General features: G+C 38.8%; 1 protein-coding gene across 1 annotated transcript in view; it reads right to left on the reverse strand.

The window, feature by feature from the left end:
• Positions 1-9,728: 9,728 nt before the first annotated feature.
• The window catches only part of LOC104667898 (zinc finger protein 675), a 30,275-nt gene continuing 15,085 nt past the window's right edge, over positions 9,729-24,918 (reverse strand). Inside the window, exons 2-4 of the mRNA XM_010370506.2 lie at positions 20,200-20,326; positions 19,297-19,392; positions 9,729-11,531 (exon numbers count right to left, since the gene is read on the reverse strand). Of these exons, the coding sequence (XP_010368808.2) occupies positions 9,982-11,531; positions 19,297-19,392; positions 20,200-20,326 (1,773 nt within the window). The 3' untranslated portion in view covers positions 9,729-9,981. The remainder of the gene's footprint in view (positions 11,532-19,296; positions 19,393-20,199; positions 20,327-24,918) is intronic.

Consider the following 24,918-nt stretch of genomic DNA (forward strand, 5'->3'; position numbering starts at 1 on the left):
CAGTAACTGACTCGATCAACTGGAAGAAAGAGTATCAGCGATTGAGGATCAAATGAATGAAACAAAGCAAGAAGAGAAACCAAAAGAAAAAAGAAGAAAAAGAAATGAACAAAGCCTGCAAGAAGTATGGGATTATGTAAAAAGACCAAATCTACATCTGATTGGGGTGCCTGAAAGAGAGGCGGAAAATGGAACCAAGTTGGAAAACACTCTTCAGGATATCATCCAGGAGAACTTCCCCAACCTAGTAGGGCAGGCCAACATTCAAATTCAGGAAATACAGAGAATGCCACAAAGACACTCCTTGAGAAGAGCAACTCCAAGACACATAATTGCCAGATTCACCAAAGTTGAAATGAAGGAAAAAATCTTAAGGGCAGCCAGAGAGAAAGGTCGGGTTACCCACAAAGGGAAGCCCATCAGACTAACAGCAGATCTCTCAGCAGAAACTCTCCAAGCCAGAAGAGAGTGGGGGCCAATATTCAACATTCTTAAAGAAAAGAATTTTAAAACCAGAATTTCATATCCAGCCAAACTAAGTTTCATAAGTGAAGGAGAAATAAAATCCTTTACAGATAAGCAAATGCTTAGAGATTTTGTCACCACCAGGCCTGCCTTACAAGAGACCCTGAAGGAAGCCCTAAACATGGAAAAGAACAACCGGTACCAGCCATTGCAAAAACATGCCAAAATGTAAAGACCATCGAGGCTAGGAAGAAACTGCATCAACTAACGAGCAAAATAACCAGTTAATATCATAATGACAGGATCAAGTTCACACATAACAATATTAACCTTAAATGTAAATGGACTAAATGCTCCAATTAAAAGACACAGACTGGCAAACTGGATAAAGAGTCAAGACCCATCAGTCTGCTGTATTCAGGAGACCCATCTTACATGCAGAGACATACATAGGCTCAAAATAAAGGGATGGAGGAAGATCTACCAAGCAAATGGAGAACAAAAAAAAGCAGGGGTTGCAATCCTAGTCTCTGATAAAACAGACTTTAAACCATCAAAGATCAAAAGAGACAAAGAAGGCCATTACATAATGGTAAAGGGATCAATTCAACAGGAGGAGCTAACTCTCCTAAATATATATGCAACCAATACAGGAGCACCCAGATTCATAAAGCAAGTCCTTAGAGACTTACAAAGAGACTTAGACTCCCACACAATAAGAATGGGAGACTTCAACACTCCACTGTCAACATTAGACAGATCAACGAGACAGAAAGTTAACAAGGATATCCAGGAATTGAACTCAGCTCTGCACCAAGCGGACCTAATAGACATCTACAGAACTCTCCACCCCAAATCAACAGAATATACATTCTTCTCAGCACCACATCGCACTTATTCCAAAATTGACCACATACTTGGAAGTAAAGCACTCCTCAGCAAATGTAAAAGAACAGAAATTATAACAAACTGTCTCTCAGACCACAGTGCAATCAAACTAGAACTCAGGACTAAGAAACTCAATCAAAACCGCTCAACTACATGGAAACTGAACAACCTGCTCCTGAATGACTACTGGGTACATAATGAAATGAAGGCAGAAATAAAGATGTTCTTTGAAATCAATGAGAACAAAGAGACAACATACCAGAATCTCTGGGACACATTTAAAGCAGTGCATAGAGGGAAATTTATAGCATTAAATGCCCACAAGAGAAAGCAGGAAAGATCTAAAATTGACACTCTAACATCACAACTAAAAGAACTAGAGAGGCAAGAGCAAACACATTCAAAAGCTAGCAGAAGGCAAGAAATAACTAAGATCAGAGCAGAACTGAAGGAGATAGAGACACAAAAGACCCTCCAAAAAATCAATGAATCCAGGAGTTGGTTTTTTGAAAAGATCAACAAAATTGACAGACCGCTAGCAAGACTAATAAAGAAGAAAAGAGAGAAGAATCAAATAGATGCAATAAAAAATGATAAAGGGGATATCACCACCGACCCCACAGAAATACAAAACCATCAGACAATACTATAAACACCTCTACGCAAATCAACTAGAAAATCTAGAAGAAATGGATAATTTCCTGGACACTGACACTCTTCCAAGACTAAACCAGGAAGAAGTTGAATCCCTAAATAGACCAATAGCAGGCTCTGAAATTGAGGCAATAATTAATAGCCTACCAACCAAAAAAAGTCCAGGACCAGATGGATTCACAGCTGAATTCTACCAGAGGTACAAGGAGGAGCTGGTACCATTCCTTCTGAAACTATTCCAATCAATAGAAAAAGAGGGAATCCTCCCTAACTCATTTTACGAGGCCAACATCATCCTGATACCAAAGCCTGGTAGAGACACAACAAAAAAAGAGAATTTTAGACCAATATCCCTGATGAATATCGATGCAAAAATCCTTGATACTGGCAAACCGGATTCAGCAGCACATCAAAAAGTTTATCCACCATGATCAAGTGGGCTTCATCCCTGGGATGCAAGGCTGCTTCAACATTCCCAAATCAATAAACGTAATCCAGCATATAAACAGAACCAAAGACAAGAACCACATGATTATCTCAATAGATGCAGAAAAGGCCTTTGACAAAATTCAACAGCCCTTCATGCTAAAAACGCTCAATAAATTCGGTATTGATGGAACGTACCTCAAAATAATAAGAGCTATTTATGACAAACCCACAGCCAATATCATACCGAATGGGCAAAAACTGGAAAAATTCTCTTTAAAAACTGGCACAAGACAGGGATGCCCTCTCTCATCACTCCTATTCAACATAGTGTTGGAAGTTCTGGCTAGGGAAATCAGGCAAGAGAAAGAAATAAAGGGTATTCAGTTAGGAAAAGAAGAAGTCAAATTGTCCCTGTTTGCAGATGACATGACTGTATATTTAGAAAACCCCATTGTCTCAGCCCAAAATCTCCTTAAGCTGATAAGCAACTTCAGCAAAGTCTCAGGATACAAAATTAATGTGCAAAAATCACAAGCATTTTTATACACCAGTAACAGACAAACAGAGAGCCAAATCATGAATGAACTTCCATTCACAATTGCTTCAAAGAGAATAAAATAACTAGGAATCCAACTTACAAGGGATGTAAAGGACCTCTTCAAGGACAACTACAAACCACTGCTCAGTGAAATCAAAGAGGACACAAACAAGTGGAAGAACATACCATGCTCATGGATAGGAAGAATCAATATTATGAAAATGGCTATACTGCCCAAGGTTATTTATAGATTCAATGCCATCCCCATCAAGCTACCAATGAGTTTCTTCACAGAATTGGAAAAAACTGCTTTAAAGTTCATATGGAACCAAAAAAGACCCCGCATTGCCAAGACAACCCTAAGTCAAAAGAACAAAGCTGGAGGCGTCACGCTACCTGACTTCAAACTATACTACAAGGCTACAGTAACCAAAACAGCATGGTACTGGTACCAAAACAGTTATGGACCAATGGAACAGAACAGAGTCCTCAGAAATAATACCACACATCTACAGCCATCTGATCTTTGACAAACCTGAGAGAAACAAGAAATGGGGAAAGGATTCCCTATTTAATAAATGGTGCTGGGAAAATTGGCTAGCCATAAGTAGAAAGCTGAAACTGGATCCTTTCCTTACTCCTTATACAAAAATTAATTCAAGATGGATTAGAGACTTAAATGTTAGACCTAATACCATAAAAACCCTAGAAGAAAACCTAGGTAGTACCATTCAGGACATAGGCATGGGCAAGGACTTCATGTCTAAAACACCAAAAGCAACAGCGACAAAAGCCAAAATTGACAAATGGGATCTCATGAAACTAAAGAGCTTTTGCACAGCAAAAGAAACTACCATCAGAGTGAACAGGCAACCTACAGAATGGGAGAAAATTTTTGCAATCTACTCATCTGACAAACAGCTAATATCCAGAACCTACAAAGAACTCAAACAAATTTACAAGAAAAAAACAAACAACCCCATCAAAAAGTGGGCAAAGGATATGAACAGACATTTCTCAAAAGAAGACATTCATACAGCCAACAGACACATGAAAAAATGCTCATCATCACTCGCCATCAGAGAAATGCAAATCAAAACCACAATGAGATACCATCTCACACCAGTTAGAATGGCAATCATTAAAAAGTCAGGAAACAACAGGTGCTGGAGAGGATGTGGAGAAATAAAGACACTTTTACACTGTTGGTGGGATTGTAAACTAGTTCAACCATTATAGAAAAGAGTATGGCAATTCCTCAAGGATCTAGAACTAGATGTATCATATGACCCAGCCATCCCACTACTGGGTATATACCCAAAGGATTATAAATCATGCTGCTATAAAGACACATGCACACATATGTTTATTGCGGCACTATTCACAATAGCAAAGACTTGGAATCAACCCAAATGTCCATCAGTGACAGACTGGATTAAGAAAATGTGGCACATATACACCATGGAATACTATGCTGCCATAAAAAAGGATGAGTTTGCATCCTTTGTAGGGACATCGATGCAGCTGGAAACCATCATTCTTAGCAAACTATCACAAGAACAGAAAACCAAACAGCGCATGTTCTCACTCATAGGTGGGAACTGAACAATGAGATCACTTGGACTCGGGAAGGGGAACATCACACACTGGGGCCTATCATGGGGAGGGGGGAGGGGGAGGGGTTGCATTGGGAGTTATACCTGATGTAAATGACGAGTTGATGGGTGCTGATGAGTTGATGGGTGCAGCACACCAACATGGCACAAGTATACATATGTAACAAACCTGCACGTTATGCACATGTACCCTAGAACTTAAAGTATAATAATAATAATAATAATAATAATAATAATAAAGAAGAAGAGAAAGATTACGGTAAAAAAAAAAAAAAAAAAAAAAACTTAATCTCATTGAAGCAGAGAGTAACATAGTGACCACCAGATGCCAAGGTATGCAGAAAGGGAATCTATTGAATAATACATAATTATAGCTGGGCAGGAGAAATAAGTTCAAACAATATGTTCTACAGCATAGTGACTATAGTTAAAAATAATGTATTTGCATTTTTTTTAAAAATTAAGACAGTATCATGTGCTCTCACCACAAAAAAAGTTAACTATATGAAGCATTAAATAAATTTAAGCATTTGACAATGTGTATATACTTCAAAATGTAATGTTTTACAAAATAAATACACATTTATTTATTACAGATGGTAATGGTATGAAAGACACTAAAAAGGCAGATGTTTGGGCTGGGCATGGTGGCTCATGCCTGTAATCCCAGCACTTTTGGGAGGCTGAGGCAGGCAAATCATGAGGTCAAGAGATCAAGACCATCCTGGCCAACACGGTGAAACCCCATCTCTACTAAAAAGACAAAACTTAGCTAGGCGTGGTGGTGCATGCCTATAGTCACAGCTACTTGGGAGGCTGAGGCAGGAGAATCGCTTGAACTAGGGAGGTGGAGGTTGCAGCAAGTCAAGATCGTGCCACTGCACTCCAGCCTGACGACAGAGCGAGACTCCTCAAAAAAAGAAACAAAACACATTGGTAAGCAAACTCTCCAGTTAAAATTAATTTTTCTTTTTTTTTGCGACAGAGTCTCGCCTTGTCGCCTAGGCTGGAGTGCAATGGCACAATCTCGGCTCACTGCTACCTCCGCCTCCTGGGTTCAAGCGATTGTCCTGCCCCAGCCTCCTGAGTAGCTGGGATTACAGGCACATGCCACCCTGCCTATTTTGTATCTTTAGTAGAGACAGGGTTTCACCATATTGGCCAGGCTGGTCTCAAACTCCTGACCTCATGATCTGCCCACCTCAGCCTCCCAAAGTGCTGGGATTACAGGTGTGAGCCACCGCACCTGGCCAAAAAAACAATTTTTCAAGTGTATTAAAAATACCAACATTCTCATCAAAACCTACAAAGTAGCATGTGAAATGACACGGCATTAAAAAAAGTGAGAAAATTGCAGCTATAAAAGAGAGAGAAAAAAAAGAAGGGCTGTGATGCCATACATAGTTGAAAAACAACATAAGACAAACAAAACTGAAGATAACTGGAAAATAAAAGAAGCAGAATTTTGCTTTACATTCAGCAAGATTCCAGTTTGCTCCTTTAAAAAAGATCCTCTCCACATAAAGAATCAATGTTTTTTCTTTATCATTTATATTTTACGTCTCTGACTTAAAGTTACAAACTAACTCTAGCAGGAATATTTATAGATTATAAAACATCTGTTACTCAGCAAGCACTGTCATGTTTTTTGCTACATTTATATATTAAAACATCCTCATGACTTATGAGGCCTCTTTAGTACTTACCTGAATGTTACGGGAAGTCAGGGACCCCGAACAGAGGGACCAGCTGGAGCCGCAGCAGAGGAACATAAATTGCTCAGATTTCATCTTAATATGGATATTTATCAGTTCTCAAATAATACTTTTGTAATTTCTTATGCCTGTCTTTAATCTCTTAATCCTGTTATCTTCATAAGCTGAGGATGCACATCACCTCAGGGCCACTGTGATAATTGTGTTAACTGTACAAATTGATTGTAAAACGTGCGTTTGAACAATATGAAATCAGTGTACCTTGAAAAAGAACAGAATAATAGCAATTTTTATGGAACAAGGGAAGACAACCACAAGGTCTGACTGCCTGCAGGGTTGGGTCAAGAGTCATATTTTTTTTTTCTTGCAGAGGGCCTATAAATGGATGTGAAAGTAAGAAACATATCATTAAATTATTTTCCTAACAAGGAATATTAATACCCTGGGAAAAGAAGGCGTTCCTGGGGGGAAGTCTATAAACGGCCACTCTGGGAATGTCTGTCTTGTGCAGTTGAGATAAGGACTGAGATAAGCCCTGGTCTCCTGCAGAACCCTCAGGCTTACTAGGGTTGGGAAAACTCAACCCTGGTAAATTTGTGGTCAGACCGGTTCTCTGCTCTCAAACCCTGTTTTCTGTTAAGATGTTTATCAAGACAACACATGCACTGCTGAACATAGACCCTTATCAGTGGTTCTGCTTTTACCCTTTGCCCTGTGATCTTTGTTGGACCCTTATCAGTGGTTCTGCTTTTGCCCATTGCCCTGTTCCCTCAGAAACACGTGATCTTTGTTAGACCCTTATCAGTGGTTTTTTGCTCTTTGAGGCATGTCATCTTTTTACCTACTCTCTGTTCTTACACACCCTCCCCTTTTGAAACCCTTAATAAAGACTTGCTGCTCAGACGGGCATCACGGTCCTACTGATACGTGACGTCAACCCTGGCGGCCCAGCTATAAAATTCCTCTCTTTGTACTGTCTCTCTTTCTCAGCCGGCTGACACTTACGGAAAACAGAAAGAACCTACATTGAAATACTGGGGGCGGGTTCCCCCAATACCTGAACTGGCTCAATCAACAAATAAATTTACTTCTGTTAATTATAAAAAGTGAAAGGAATAATAACTAAAGTAGGCTTATATAAGGTTCTTCAATTAAAAGAACAAAATATAAAGTTTTGATTCAATGAAACAATACACTAATCGTGTAATTACATCTACAATTATTTTGTGTGCCCTACTAAATTTTATAAAAATAGGGTATATCTTTGACCACTTCACATAATGAAAACCTCATAAACTATGAAAGAAAAAAAATTACAAGAAACAACAAAAAAAGTGGGCTTAGCATGAGTACCAATCAAGCAAAAGCAAAATTTGCATAAGCAGATTTTAATCCATAAGCCATACTACTTTACAGTAATTCAGTAGAAAGAGTATAGATTTGCTTTCAGCAATTTTGAGGTTTATAGTTTTCTAGTAAATTAACTTACTAAAATGTTTTGTTCCAATATTGCTCTTTTCTTCTGAAAATAGGTACAAATTTATATTCACACAAACATGTCTACTTACTCCATAATTTTCTTACACCTAGGGTTTAACTTAAGAGAAATGTATGTATATACTTAACTTTATGTAAATCAACAGTCTGTATGTGTTTGCAGGCAGAGAAGCCACATGTTCAAAAATATATAACATTTTAATGTTTATTTAGGACTCAGAAGGTATGGACTTTATTTACACTTCTATATAATTTTTAGTATAACCATAAAAATAGCTCTGTAGTCAATAACAATCGTACATTTAAAAAAAACTAAAACTGTAGAGTTGGTTTATAATACAAAGGATAAATGCTGGAGATGATGGATAATTAATTTTTCCTGATGTAATTATTACATATTATATGTCTGTATCAAAATATGCTATATATGGCATAAATATACACATACAATGTATCCACAAAAATTAAAAAGTATAAATTTAAATAAGAAATAAATATTTAACCTATGGGAACAATATTCTTTAACCTCCTTGCAGTTTAAAGTCACTGGCAAAGGGGATTACTAGAAATGTTAGTCCATTATGTTACCAAACAGTATGGTACCATCTTTTGCCTACACCCTGGAGTAAGGTGAAATAGGTTAAAATTAGTGGCATAACAACTTTATTAAATGCACAATTTTATAAACATGTTAAATAAAATTTTAATATTGTTCACATATAATTTAAAATTTTAAGAATGTACATTTTATTACATAAAAGTACAATTAGAAATTTACTAATTTTAACTAAAATTTAAAATGTTTTCTCACTATAATGCAGATTACTCTGAACACCTACTTCATGTGTCACTTATATTAATAAAGAGCCACTCCACTCAGATTTTTATCATGTGTCTTACATTTTAATGTCCTTACCCTTCCATAAAGATAACGCCCACCTAATAAAAAAAATTATATCTCTGATGCAGCAACAATTAGTCATAAGTTTTTATATGTGAATACAATAGAAATGAAGAAAGAGCAAGAAGTAATTTGAGAGTTGAATTACATTATTCATGTTGCAAACGATCTGTATTTTTTAAGGAAAAAAGTATACTTTCAATGTAATTATAACTTTTCAAGAAATTTTCTACATCTTTTAAAGTTATACACAAATAATTTATCTACCAACTCTAGTTCTGGATTATTTTTTATACTCAGCACTGATTTACTGTAATGTCTGAAGTGCCTTAGATATTTCTACTGTGAGTTATCTGATATTTACATAGACTTAATTTTAGAATAGTTTTATATTTACATCTGCAAAAAAATACATATATATATATAGAGAGAGAGAGAGAGACAGACAGACAGAGTTTCACTCTTATCATCCAGGCTAGAGTGCAATGTCACGATCTTGGCTCACTGCAACCTCTGCCCCCCGGGTTCAAGCAATTCTCCTGCCTCAGCCTCCTGAGTAGCTGGGATTACAGGCACCCACCACCATGCCTGGCTAATTTTTGTATTTTTAGTAGAGACAGGGTTTCACCATGTTGGCCAGGTTGGTCTCGAACACCTGACCTCAGGTGATCCACCCACTTTGGCCTCCCAAAGTGCTGGGATTACAGGCGTGAGCCACAGTGCCCGGCCTGCAAAAACATATTTTAGTATTAACTCTCTGGTGTTTTCTAAGCTACAGATTTTGAAAAAATATGCTTTTCTAAATGTACTACATTTGCAGAGTTTTTCTCCCATATAGATTCCCTGACGTTGAAAAAAGTTTGAGCAACTGCTTCAGTTTTTCTCTAGTACAAAATGTGTATGGTACGATTTGTGATACCAGTACATGTACTACAACCCTCTTTATGTTTATAACTTTTGTCTTCAAAATGAATACTCTTCTTCACTTTAACGGCTTATATTTTCTTAAAATCTTTAGACAGTAATTGCATTTATAATGCTTTTATTAAGTACCAACATTCTGATATTATGATGTCAACAGATATTAATGGCTACTTTACATTCTTTATATTTGTACAATGTTTCTTAAGTATAAATGCTTTCCTGTGCAATAAGGTTTGAGCCTTAATTAACAGTATTGCCAAATTCTTCACACTTGTAGTTTTCTCCAGTATGAATTATCTTACATACAATGAAGTGTGAAAACCGTTTAAAGTCTTTGACACATTCTTTACATTTCTAGAATTTTTCACCAGTATGATTTCCTTTATATTTAGAAAAGTTTGAGGCATTGTCAAAAGCATTGTCACACCTTCCAGTTTTGTAGAGTTTCTCTCCAGTATGAATTTTTTTATGTTTAATAAGGTTTGCAGATTGGTTAAAAGCTTTGTCACATCTCTCACATTTATAGGGTTTCTCTCCAGTATGAATTATCTTATGTTCAGTAAGTTTTGAGGATCGGCTAAAAGCTTTGCCACATTCTTCACATTTGTAGGGTTTCTCCCCAGTATGAATTCTCTTATGTGTAGTAAGGGATGAGGAGTGTTTAAAAGCTTTGCCACATTCTTCACACTTGTAGGGTATCTCTCCAGAATGAATTTTCTTATGTTCAGTAAGTTTTGAGGATTGGATAAAAGCTTTGCCACATTCTTCACATTTGTAGGGTTTCTTTCCAGTATGAAGTTTCTTATGTTCAGTAAGTTTTGAGGATCGGTTAAAAGCTTTGCCACATTCTTCACATTTGTAGGGCTTCTCTCCAGTGTGAATTCTCTTATGTGTAGTAAGGGCTGAGGAGTGTTTAAAAGCTTTGCCACATTCTTTACATTTGTAAGGTTTCTCTTCAGTATGAATTTTCCTATGTTCTGTAAGATTTGAGGATCGGTTAAAAGCTTTGCCACATTCTTCACATTTGTAGGGTTGCTCTCCAGTATGAATGTTTTTATGTTCAGTAAGTTTTGAGGATCGGTTAAAAGCTTTTCCACATTCTTCACATTTGTAGGGTTTCTCTCCAGTATGAATTCTCTTATGTGTAGTAAGGGTTGAGGATTGGGTAAAAGCCTTGCCACATTCTTCACATATATAGGGTTGCTCTCCAGTATGAATTTTTTTATGTGTAGTAAGATTTGAGAACTGGTTAAAGGCTTTGCCACATTCTTCACATTTGTAGGGTTTCTCTCCTGTATGAATTATCTTATGTGTAGTAAGGTGTGAGGACTGGTTAAAGGCTTTGCCACATTCTTCACATTTATATGGTTTCTCTCGAGTATAATCTTTTTTATATTCAGTAAGGTTTGAGAATTGGTTAAAAGTTTTGTCACATTCCTGACATCTGTAGAGTTTCTCACAAGTATAAATTCTTTTATGTTTAGTAAACTTTGAAGATTGGTTAAAAGCTTTTTCACATTCTTCACATTTGCAGAAATTCACCTTGGTATAATTTCTTTTATGTTGAGTTAGGTGTGAAAGAATACAAAATGATTTGCCACATTCTTTACATTTGAAAGGTTTATTTTCCACATGTTTTATCTTATGTCTATCTGAATGTGAAAATTTATTAAAGACTTTCACATATTTATCACATTGAAACATTTTGCTCTGCGTAGTTGATAAACATTGGTTAAGTCCATTATAACCTCCTTTGTACACCTTACATTCATCCACATTTTTACAGCCTTTTAACTGAAGATTATCATTTCCACATTTTTCATATCTTCTCAGTGCCACTTTTTCAAAAGAATCTTTTATGTTCTGCTCTGGCCAAAACTCTTGGGCAAAATGAGAACACATTACTGAAAGAAATAAAAACAACACATTACTTTACAGACTCAGATAAATATACTTTCCAAACCTAACTTACAAAATTACACAAACTACATAAGCAAGATGACACCACAGGCCATAATTAAGTGTATGCATTGCCCTAGGTAAGCACAATGCAAAGAGCCACATAGAAAAAAAAAAAAAAAAAATTCTGTCACATTTACCCAACACAGCTTTTTCTACTCCCCGATATAACATAATGTTTTTAGAAGTAAATTGCAGCCAGGCCTGGTGACTCACAACCGTACTCCCAGCACTTTGGGGGGCTGAGGCGGGCAGATCGCGAGGTCAGGAGCTCAAGACCAGCCTGGCCAATATAGTGAAACACCGTCTCTACTAAAAATATAAAAAAAAAAATTAGCTGGGCATGGTGGCGGGAGCCTGTAGTCCCAGCTAATTGGGAGGCTGAGGCAGGAGAATCGCTTGCACCTAGGAGGCTAACATTGCAGTGAGCCGAAATCGCACCATGACACTCCAGTCTGAGTGACAAAGCAAGACTCTGTCTCATAAAAAAAAAAGTAAATTGCAAACTTCAATTACTTACATATAGAGGAATACCTGAGAGTGAATAATTTATAAAGAAAAAAGTTTATTTGGCTCACAGTTTGGCAGATTGTACAAAAAGTGTGTGCCAGCATCTGCTTCTGGCGAGGGTCTCAGGAAGCCTACAATCATAGTGGAATGCACAGATTAACTGAACACATCACATGGTAAGATACAAAGCAAATGTGATAAAGAAGCCAGGTTTTTTTTTTTTTTTTTAATGAACCAGTTCTTACTTGAATTAACAGAGTATAAACTTAACGATTAACAGGAGGACAGTGCCAAGCCATTCATGAGGAACTTTCCCTCATGACCTAAGCACCTCCCAGTAGGTCCCATATTCACCTTCCATCAGGACCCATATCAACAATGATGATTACATTGCAATATGAGGTTTGGAGAACATAGACATCCAAGCCACATCAGACCATATAGGCTTAACAGACCTGTACAAACCTTTTAAATCAAAATCAAGAGAATACACAATATTCTTATTTGCACCTGGTGTATTCTGTTAGGACACAAATCAAGTCTTATTAAATTTAAGAATGCTGGCTAGGTGCAGTGGCTCATGCCTACAATCTCAACACTTTGGAAGACCCAGCTGGGCCAGAAATTTGACACCAGTCTGGGCAACATAGCAAGACACTGTTCCTACAAATAATCAAAAAATTAGCCAGGCATGGTAGTAGCCATGACACGTCTGTAGTGCCAGCTACTTGGGAGACTGAGGTAAAAGGATCACTTGAGCCTGGCTGCAGTGAGCCAAAATTATGCCATTGCACTCCAGCCTGAGTGACACAGTAAAATCTTCTCTCAAACAGCAACAATAAATAAATTTAGGAAGATGAAAATTATAAACATTTTCTGACCAAAAGTGAATGAAACAAAAAATTAAAAGCAAAAGTAAAATTGGCAAATTGAAAAATATATCAAAATAAAACACAGTCTTCAACATATTCTTGGTTCAAAGGCCAAAACACCTAATTTTTCAAAAATGTCAAAGCAACCAAAAGTGGTGAACAAATTCAACATAATCTCTATAAAAATCCCATTAGCAGTGGCTCACGCCTATAATCCTAGCACTTTGGGAGGCTGAGGTGGGCGGATTACCTGAGGTCAGGAGTTTGGGACCAACCTGCCAACATGGTAAAACCCCTTCTCTACTAAAAATACAAAAATCAGCTGGGTGTGGTGGCATGTGCCTCTGGTCCCAGCTACATAGGAGGCTGAGGTAGGAGAATCACTTGAACCCAGGAGGCAGAGGTTGCAGTGAGCCAAGATAGTGCTACTGCACTCCAGCCTGGGTGACAAAGTGAGACTCCATCTCAAAAAAAAAAAAAAAAGTATATGTACACACACACACACACACACACACACACATAAATGGATTATTCAGCCTTAAATAAATCTTGTCACATTTTAAGATAAAACTTTGAGAATATTATGTCACCTGAAGTAAGCCAGTAACAAAATGATGGATACTATATGATTCCACTTATATGAGATATCTTAATTAGTCACACTCATAGTGCAACGGTGTTTGTCAAGGGCTGGAGAGAGGATAAAATGGGCAGTTGTTACTTAATGGGTATTGAGTTTTAGTTTCATAAGATGAATACAAATATACTAACCATGCCTGAAATGTACAGTGTTTTTTTTTTGAGACAGGTTCTCACTGTCATCCAAGTTTCTCACTGTCATCCAAGTTTGAGTAAAGTGGAACAATTATGGCTCACTGTAGCCTCAAACTTCCAGGCTAAAGTAATCCTGCACCATCAATCTACCAAAAAGTGGGGACCACAGGTTCACACCACCACGCTTGGCTATTTTTAAAAATTTTTTGTAGACAGAGAATCTCCATACGTTTCCCAGGCTAGTCCCATACTTTTGGGCTCAAGCAAATCTCCTGTCTTGGCCTCCCAAAATCCTAGGATCAAAGATGTGAGCCACCACTATGCCTGGCCCTGAAATGTACACTTCAATAGATTTTAGATGGTAAAATTTATTTTATGTGGTTTTACAATTAATTATTTTAAAAGAAAAACTGGGAAAAATACAGAATTATAAATCTCTACATAAATTATCTTCAAATCACAAAAGTGTTTCTCTCACACAAACGAAATATATATTTATTATTAAACACATGGTGAAAATAAGACTATCTCACTGGGCGTGGTAGCTCACGCCTTGTAATCCCAGTACTCTGGGAGGCAGGTGGATCACCTGAGGTCGGGAGTTGGAGACCAGCCTACCACATGGAGAAACCTCATCTCTACTAAAAATACAAAAATTAGCTGGGCATAGTGGCGCATGCCTGTAATCCCAGCTGCTCGGGAGGCTGAAGCAGGAGAATCACTTGAACCTGGGAGGCAGAGGTTGTGATGGGCGGAGATCACATCATTGCACTCCAGCCTCGACAACAAAAGTGAAACTCCATCTCAAAAAAAAAAAAAAAAAAAAAGACTATCTCCATGACTAATCACTTAGACAAGATAAAACGACCATTGAAAATCAGCTAAGAAAGAATACATACAAGATAAGCCATAACCAAAATTGGGGTCAAATTTATTAACACACATATGTAATCTGACTGGGATAGATATATGGCTGATTTATTTCTTAATTAAATCCCACAGATTTAAAGTATACAAACAATTGCAAATTGTCTAAAATGGTAAAACAAAAAAACACACTAAACAGATGTCAAACTGAAAAAACACACTAATATGGAATGGCAAAACTATAATATACATAAATGTTAAATGTTAAATGTTTACTCATAAAATCTTGCAGCCAACACTGATGTACCATTAAAAATGTGTCTAGGCCAGACGCAGTGGCTCACGCCTGTAATCCCAGCACTCTGCGAGGCGAGGTGGGCAGATCACAAGCTCAGAGGTTCGAGAGCAGCCTGGGCAACACGGTGAAACCCTGTCTCTACTAAAAATACAAAAAATTAGCCAGGCGTGGTGGCGCACACCTGTAATCCTAGATACTCAAGAGGCAGAGGCAGGAGAATTTCTTGAACCTGGGAGGTGGAGGTTGCAGTGAGCTGAGATCGTGCCACTGCACTCCAGCCTGGGCAACAGAGCAAGACTCCGTCTCAGAAAAAGAAAAATAAATAAATTAAAAAATAATAATGTGTCCAGATAACTGCAATATTTGATTGTAACTCTACTCATGGAAGGCAGGTATGCTGAATCGTTGGCATGCACTGTATGGCAGTACAATTCCAGAGGAAATGCAGTATTATCATAAATGAAAGACTAATGAGAAACTTAATAAGCATTTAAAAAAACAAGAAGGCCAGGTGCAATGGCTCATGCCTGTAATCCCAGCACTTTGGGAGGCCGAGGTAGGTGGACCACTCAAAGTCAGAAGTTTAAGACCAGACTGGCCAACGTGGTAAAACCCTGCCTCTACTAAAAATACAAAAATTAGCCAGGTGTGGTGGTAGGCGCCTGTAATTCCAACTATTTAGAAGGCTGAGGCAGGAAAATTGCTTAAACGCAGTAGGCAGAGGTTGGAGTGAGTCGAGATTGCACCATTGCACTCCAGCCCGGGCAACAGGAGCAAAGCTCCATCTCAAAAAAAAAAAAAAAAGACAATTTTGGGCCAGGCTCAGTGGCTCACATCTGTATCAGAACTTTGGGAGGCCGAGGCAGATGGATGGATCACAAGGTCAGGAGTTCAAGACCAGCCTGGCCAACATGGTGAAACCCCCTGTCTACTAAAAGTACAAAAATTAGCCAGGCATGGTGGTGTGTGCCTATAGTCCCAGCTACTCAGGAGACTGAGACAGGAGAATCGCTTGAACCTGGGAGGTGGAGGTTGCAGTGAGCAGAGATTGTACCAATGAACTTCAGGCTGGGCAACAGAGTGAGACTCTGTCACAAAAAAAAAAAAGAAAGAAATGTTATGTTTTAAATATATGCTATTGCTACACAAAATGAAACTGCTGTAATCTAACTTTAGAAGCAAAAAAATAGCCTTACATTGCTATATATATATACACACACACACACATATATAAATATATATAATGCTAAATATATAAATGTTAAATATATAAAAATATATATATTACAGAATATAGTTAGAGTGTCTGATATATAAAACAAATATCTGCAAATAAATTACACTATTTAGATATAGGCTGGACAAAATGGGTGCAAATCATAGAATTCTTTTTTCCTACATCAAACCTAAATTTATAAGTAACGTTTTTAGTAAATATGGAGTGCCTTCAAATTATCTAATTTACTTCAGGCATTACATGTAAATTCTAGCATATTGTTCTAAATTTCTAAATGTAAAATTACAGACAAAATTGAAATAGAAAATGAAGAATAAAAATGTATAGCAGGAGTGAAATCAGTAAGATGGGAGAATAAAAGGTACCCTATTTTGTTATCTCCTGCACAGCAAGACAATTTGTCAGCCATCCCTGACAAAAATGCCTTTAGGAGATGGCCAGGCATCATGGCTCACACCTGTAATGAAAGATACATGGTATATTAAGTTTAGAGAATTGCTTCAGGTTAGGATTTCAAAATCAGCCTGAATTATGTATGAAGCAAGACTCCATCTCAAAATAAGTGCCTTTGAGAGCTTTGAGATCCAGAGAGAGAGGGAGTTGTGGAATTCTGATAAAGCCCAAGATTTAAAAGTCTTCTTTTCAGAAGGCAGGCCCTCATTCAGGTGCAAACTACAGGATCCCTGTTCTTAACTACAGTCTACGAAATGGCCCACTCAACTTGGTCCCACTAGAATTCTGAACCTACTATGTAATCATCCCAAACTCCTCCCAGCCAAAGTCTGGGAGAGATTCTGCTTTTCCAGAGGCCCGGAGGAAGATACCCATTTACAGCCATGTCAGCTGGCCTACAGACCTTAGCCTTTACTGTGGTCCCTGAAGCAGTTCAATGACTCAGTTCCAGCTCGCTGAGCCACAGTTTATGGTCAGTTCTGCCTATATAGAAACCCACACAGTGACCTGGAAAGATCCTTTCTGGTACCCGCTAAAAGCCGTAGTCATCCACATTCTGATATAAGGCTCACCATATGCAGACCCTACTGCAAAAACCTGCCCTAGTGTCTGTCCTACAGAGCAAAATCCTCTGTCAAAATTCAGTCTGTCTAAAATGGGAATTTAAACTACCCAAGTTTTTTAGGACAAGCCAACTAAAGGTAGACCCTAGTGCAGACCCAGCAGTCTTGTGACAAAGCCCTCTCCACTACAAACCAGAGGGCATCCCATTACCCTGAGGGTCCAACAAAAGAAGATCTTTACCTTCTGAAACCAGTTTATAAAAACTTGAGCTGTTTTCTCCTTCTATATACAGATGCCAATGCAAAACTATATTGTGCCCATTGTCAATGCTGCTAGTTTAACATAACACTGAAAGTACTGGCACAAGAATTAGTCAAAAAATGAAAAAGAGCAATTGATATTGAAGACACATAAGTAAAAAGTTGCTAGCTATAGCTCATACGATTATATATATATAAACATAAACAGTACATTAAAACTTGTAAATGCACTCAGTAAATTACAAAAATATAAAACTAATATACAAGTTAGGGTTCCATAAATCTAAACTGTCTGATAAAATAGAGAAAAAAAAATCTTATTTACAATAGCAGTAAAATAAATTTCTGAGAACAAATTTAACCAAGGAGGTATAAAATCTTTACAGCGAGAGATATATCAGTGAAATATATTAGAAAAGACATAAATAAATTTGAAAATATTTTATGTCTATGAATTGAAAGAATAAATACTGTTAAAGTGCCATGTTATCCAAAATGATCTATAGATTCAATAGACTCCCTATCAAAATTCCAGTGGCATTTGTTTTTCACAGTAATAAAAAATGTAATTCTAAAATGTAAATGAAACTATGATATACTTTAAATAGCCAAAGCAAGCTTGAGAAAAAAAAAAACAAAGGAGAAGAATATCATACTTTATAATTTTCTTTTCTTTTCTTTTTGAGATGGAGTACCACTCTATAGCCAGGCTGGAGTGCAGTGGCACAATCCTGGCTCACTGCAACGTCCACCTCCCTGATTCAAGTGATTCTCCTGCCTCAGCCTCCCGAGTAGCTGGGATTACAGGCATGTGCCACCACACTCAGGTAATTTTTTGTATTTTTAGTAGAGATGGGGTTTCACCATATTAGCCAGGTTTCCAAACTGCTGAATCAAAAGATTTATTTCTGTGAGATGAATGCACACATCACAAAGCAGTTTCTCAGAAAGCTTCTTTCTAGTTTTTATCTGACCTCCTGATCTGCCCGCCTGGGCCTCCCAAAGAGCTGGGATTACAGGCGTGAGCCACTGTGCCCGGCCCTTGAGCCACTGCACCCAGCCCTTTATAATTTCAAGACTATATTTGAAGACTATAGAAATACAAACAAATAAAATATGTAGAAAAATGAAAAAAAAGAAAGGGGGGCGGGGCATAGTGGCTCACACCTGTAATCCCAGCACTTTGGGAAGGCAAGGCAAGCAAATCACCTGAGGGCAGGAGTTTGAGACCAGCCTGGCCAACATGGTGAAACTCCATCTCTACTAAAAACAAAAAATTAGCCAGGTGTGGTGGCCATGTGCTTGTAATTCCAGTTATTTGGGAGGCTGAGACAAGAGAACTGCTTAAACCCAAGAGGCAAAAGTTATAGTGAGTCGAGACTGTAGCACTGCACCCCAGCCTGGGCCACAGAGTAAGACAGCAAGACTCTGTCTCAAAAAAAAAAAAAGAAGAAGAAGAAGAAGAAAAGAAAACAATAGAAAATAAAACACTTCTCACACGTTTCAGACATGATGGAAAAAAAGAACTTAAAAAATCATTTAACAGAGTTTCTCAAAATTATGCAGATATTTCTGTGTCTCCAAAGCAAATGAGTAAGGATTCAGATTGCGCAGTCTCTTATATGCCATGAAGGACATTGGTTCTCACTGAAAACTTGAAGGAAAATTACTAAAAACATAAATAGAAACCTTAGAGAATTTAATAGCATAAGACAGAAAATGCTCAAATGTGAGAGCAAAAAATACTCAGGCTTTCCAGAAACTATTTCCTTTAAAACACAGCTTCCCAAATCACATTTTAAGGACTGGTTTTCTCTTTGACCTTTGGACCTCTCGTCTTTGTCACCTGTTGTATTCACTTTCACTCTCACTTACCTGGGGGTTCATCCACCATCTCATGTCTCTGCATAGTTAAAGGCTCTTTTTCTTGCTCCAGACAGGTGATCAGGTCTGGCTTAGAGACAGCAATACCTGTTTTATTAAAAATAACTAACATGAATCTTGCTCATATTCTCCAATTACCAACCTAGTAATGTGCTCAGTAAAGAGAATGTAATAGAATAGCAAATTAATCCCAAAATACTGACTTATAACAGAAATTTTTAAATACTTAGAAAATATTCTAAATTTGCAGGTTCTTAATTTCATTACCCAGTACTTATGAATCAAAACTTTGTGTTGGCAATTAGATTTTAAGGTGTGGGCAACAATGTTTTATGCCACTAAACTTCTGAAATTACCACTAATTGAAGGACACAGATCAGCTCAGGAATGTGGTAAGTTTAGATCAAGATGAAACATACTGAAGAAATTCTTCTCAATACAGACAAATCCTTAAGATTTTCTCAAAAACAGGGATCTGAAACTCATTTATTCAAAGCATACATTACCAAAATACATTCTACAAAGAAGAGAAATGAAACCTTTACGGTATATTAGAAACTGTGTGTTGGGACAGGCATGGTGGCTCACACCAGTAATCCCGGCACTTTGGGAGGCCGAGGCGAGTGGTTCACCTGAGGTCAGGAGTTTGATACCAGCCTGGCCAACATGGTGAAACCGTGTATCTACCAAAAATACAAAAAAAAAATTAGCCAGCCATGGTGGCTCATGCCTGTAGTCCCAGCTACTTGGAAGGCTGAGGCACGAGAATCGCTTGAACCCAGGAGGCAGAGGTTGCAGTGAGCCAAGATCGCACCACTGCACTCTAGCCTGGCGACAGAGCCAGAAAAACAAAAAGAAAACCAAAAAGAAACTGTGTGTTGAAGTTATCCTTACCCAGGAAGACCAGGTTTCTGTAGTTCTCTAAAATCACATTTTTATATAAATTCCGCTGTGCAGTGTCCAGGCATTGCCATTCTTCCAGAGAGAATTCTATGGCCACATCCCTAAATGTCAGCAGTCCCTGAAAAACACATACACACAAACATATTCACCAGGTAGCCAACAGAGATTATAATTTGACTCAAGGTAAAATGAGAGAGTAATGAGAATTGGTTCTGATTTACAGGAGTGACTGAAATTATCCAATAAAATCAATTTTTTTACAGAGAAATATTTACTTATGTGTTCTCTAACCCTGAGAAAACAGTGGCACAAGAGCCACAATACCAGTGTATATATAATAATTTTATGGATAATAATATATACAATAGATCAGGCACAGTGGCTTATGCCTGTAAACCCAGCACTTTGGGAGGCCGAGGCGGGCAGATCACCTGAGGTTGGGAGTTCCAAGACCCACTTGACCAACATGGAGAAACCCCATCTCTATTAAAAATACAAAATCAGGCAGGCGTGGTGGCGCATGTGTGTAATCCCAGCTACTTAGGAGGCGGAGGCAGGAGAATCATGAGAATCGCTTGAAACTGGGAGGTGGTGGCTATGGTGAGTGGAAGTTGCAGTGAGCTGAGATTGTGCCATTGCACTCCAGCATGGGCAACAAGAGTGAGACTCCGTCTCAAACAAAAAAACAACAAAAGATATATATATATAATTAAGGACATAAACACAAACATGTACCTTTTTGAGTGCTTCAGAAGTTTCTGTGTAAAACGCTATCTTGTTTAAATAATAGCTAATTGAGAACACGGATGGAACCTCAACATTAGATGTTCCCCATTTTTACTAAGGACCCCAGGTTTTCCCAATAGAAATCTTGAGTATCTACACCTTCCCATGTTCAACAGCCACAGGCAACATTTTTAATATTGCAGATTATAAAATAATGGTGAGAATTCTGCATGACATATATAAGAAGCCATGATGTAGAGAAGGCTCTGGTGTATAGAAAAGAAATATTTTTCAGAGTCTTGACTATCTTGAGTCTTGAGTTTTTAGAAGTAGTTAAAACAAACTCATTAGGGAGAAAAAAAACAAGTAGAGAAGTCAAAGTAAACGCATGGCATGCCAGGAGGCAGAGCAGACACAGCTCTTGATCTGAGACATGTTTAACTGAAAAAAAGCCATTTTTTCCTTTCTCTGAAAATTCTTTTCAGATGTGATTCTCTGGACAAATTACACCTGCATCTTTAGAATATGCCTTTAAAGGTATCAATACCACATGTTTTCCTGCTCCCATCATACCCACAGGCAGAAGGACCAAGACTAACAGAAAAAGTCCACCCATTTCTGTCCTTCATACCAGAAGAGATTCAGGAACCATGAGCTGCTCCATGGAGATAAAAGTAAAAGTTTCTTTCCTTCTGCCCTCAGGTGCCCTCCCCTGCCATGGACACCAGCAATTTCTGCTACAGCAATGAAAATATGAGCCACACTTTCCTGTCACTACCAAACCAAACAGAACCAGCCCTTTGACCATTCTTTAGAGCAAAGGTGGAACTTAACTCTCATGAATGTATCTTGAACCCCTCATACTTGATTTTGGCCTCACGTTAGAGTCACATGAGGCACTTAATTAAAACAACATGGGTGGGAACAGTAGCTCACACCTGTAATCGCAGCACTTTGGGAGGCCGAGGTGGGCAGATCACTCGAGGCCAGGAGTTTGAGAACAACCTGGCCTACATGGCAAAACCCCATCTCTACTAAAAATACACAAATTAGCCAGGCATAATGGTATGCACCAGTAATCTCAGCTACTTGGAAGGCAGAGGCACGAGAATCGCTTAAACATGGCAGGCGAATGTTGCAGTGACCCGAGGTCGGACCACTGTACTCCAGCCTGAGCAACAGAGTGAGACTCCATCTCAAAAACAAAAAACAAAACATGATACCTCCGCCCAGAAGAATAAACAGACCCATGGATAGGGCACAAGTAGATATTTCTGCAAATTGGCCATGTAATCTTAATTAGAAACCTGGGCTGGGCATGGTGGCTCACACCTGTAATCCCAGCACTTTGGGAGGCCAAGGCTGGGGGATGCGGAATCACTTGAGGTCAGAAGTTTTTGACCAGCCTGGCCAACATGGTGAAACCCCGTCTCTACCAAAAATACAAAAAATTAGCCGGGCGTGGTGGTGCTTGCTTATAATTCCAGGTACTCAGGAGGCTGAGGCAGGAGAATTGCTTGAACGCAGGAGGTGGAGGTTGCAGTGAGCTGAAATCGCACCATGCGCTCCAGCCTGGGCACAGAGTGAGACTCCACCTCAAAAAAAAAAAAAAAAAAAAAAAAAAATCAAACCTGGGCTGGAAACCACTTAGCTGGGCATTGCCTTTAAAGCTTTAATGAGCTTAAAAAATACTTGGAAACTATGGCCCCACTCTCTGTGATGTAATTCTGCAGACTTAGCGTTCATGAATTTCTTTGTTGTTTGGGTTTTGTGTGTGTGTGTGTGTGTGTGTGTGTGTGTGCGTATGTGATGGAGTGTTGCTCTGTAGCACAGGATGGAGTGCCGTGACACGCTCTCGACTCACTGCAACCTCTGTTCCCTGGATTCAAGTGATTCTCCCGCCTCACCCTTCTGAGTAGCTGGGATTACATAGGTGCCTGCCACCACAAGCGGCTAATTTTTTTGTATATTTTTAGTAGAGGCAGAGTTTCAACCAGTCAGGATGGTCTCAAACTCCAGACCTCTACTGATTCGCCCAACTTGGCCTCCCAAAGTGCTGGGATTACAGGCATGAGCCACAGCAGTCAGCCATTAACGGGTATTTGAAACCCATTAATGTTCCCTATCAATGCTGACATTGCTCCTCTGGGGCTCATGATTAGCATTAGAGAAAGCAGGCACAGCATGGAGTCCCTTACACTCAGCACTCTTGTCACAACACAAATATTTCTCAAATGAAGACTACCGATTTTCATATTCTTTGCTGGCTCTTTAAAGTTTACAGAATAAACAGAAAGCAGCAACGTCTAAATAAGTCTGCATTTGGAAACCATGAGGGACACATGTACTAATGAGGCAGGAGAATAGGGTCTCGAGGCAGGGAACCTAAGACCATTTCACACCGAATTCCTAGACCTAAATGGAAAGGAAAACTAACTTTCCATGCCTAAGTAACAAAAAGATCACAGGATTGCCTTTGCAAATCCCCACCTTTTCTGTGAGGCAGATAGGAAATTGGCTGTCCACAACCAATCAGACTGATTGTGGGCTGAGTCTCTACTTTAATAAAAGTGACACTTTGTAACTTCACCTTAGCCTGATTGGTTGTTTTTGCAACCAATCAGATATTTGCAGAGGACTGTGACCTTTGTAACTTCGCTTCAGCCTCTGATTGGTTGCTTTCTGCAACTAATCAGAGCAATTGTGGGCCACCACTTCATTTACATGAGGGGAGCACCAAGTGGCCAATGGGAAACCTCTAGGGGATATTTGAACCCAAGAAAATTCTGTGTCTGGGACCTTAAGCCATTGTTCGGGCCCACTTTCACACTGCAGAGTATAATTTCATTTTCAGTAAACCCGTTTTGTTCCTTTGTTGCTTCATTCTTTTCTTGCTTTGCTGTTTCATCCAATTCTTTGTTCAAAAGGCCAAGAACCTGGGTAACTTGCAGTCAAGACCTTCTACTGGTAACTTATTTTGGTGAGCCAGGCAGGAGAGGAGGTAGGCCCAAACTATGGGACTTAATTTTTTCCTTTCTCCTTTTACATACAGGGAAGTCTTTTTCTTTCTCTCTTTCTCTCTCTCTCTCTCTCTTTTCCTTTCCTACTCAGGACCCTTGGTGGACAGTGCCTAAGCATGAAGACAACTGCAAGTTTCTGGCCACGGCCACTTTTTGATGAAACTGAAAGGTTTCCATGTGGAAGTGCCTGACTGCCACCTCTCAGTCTGGGTGAGGGACCTGAGACCTTTTTTTTTTTTTTTTTTCCTTTTTCTGAGTCCTATTGTTTTTTTCTGTTTTCTGAGATCTTTTCCTTTTCTCCTTTTTCAGTCTTTCAGCAGCCATTTTCTAGTAGCTGTTGGTAATTGAGTGGAACTAGCCAGAGCCACTCTCTGATGTTCTCGGAAGGCCAAGGGGCAAACAGGCTGGCTGTCCTGTCGAGAAAGGGGAAAGATTTTCTATCCTTTGTGGTTACAGTCCCTGATCCCTACATGTGACACAGTTGGCAGTGGCAGTTTGCCCAGGGTGAACTCACACGTTTGAGGTGACTGAAACCTTCTTTTCTTATGCTAAATTCTTCCCTTCCCCTACTTAACTAACTATGGACAGAAAACCCACCTAGCTATGCAAAAAGGTTATATAAGTCAGAGGATCCAAGCATGTTGCAGGTGGTCTGTGAGGTGAGTGATGGAGGGGGGATTTCATGAAAGAAAATGTATTATTGCCTAAGTTGAGAGAGAGAAAGGGTTGCTTTAAATGGGATAGATAAACCTTAAAATAAGCTCATAGTAGGCCGGGTGCAGTGGCTCATGCCTGTAATCCCAGCACTTTGGGATGCCAAAGCGGGCGGATCATGAGGTCAGGAGTTCGAGACCTGCCTGACCAACTAAAAATACAAAAAAATTAGCCTTGCATTGTGGCACGCACCTGTAACACCAGCTACTCAGGAGGCTGAGGCAGGAAAATCGCTTGAATTCAGGAGGCA

The sequence above is a fragment of the Rhinopithecus roxellana genome, chromosome 12 (assembly GCF_007565055.1).
Source record: "Rhinopithecus roxellana isolate Shanxi Qingling chromosome 12, ASM756505v1, whole genome shotgun sequence".
In the NCBI taxonomy this organism is placed as follows: Eukaryota; Metazoa; Chordata; class Mammalia; order Primates; family Cercopithecidae; genus Rhinopithecus; species Rhinopithecus roxellana.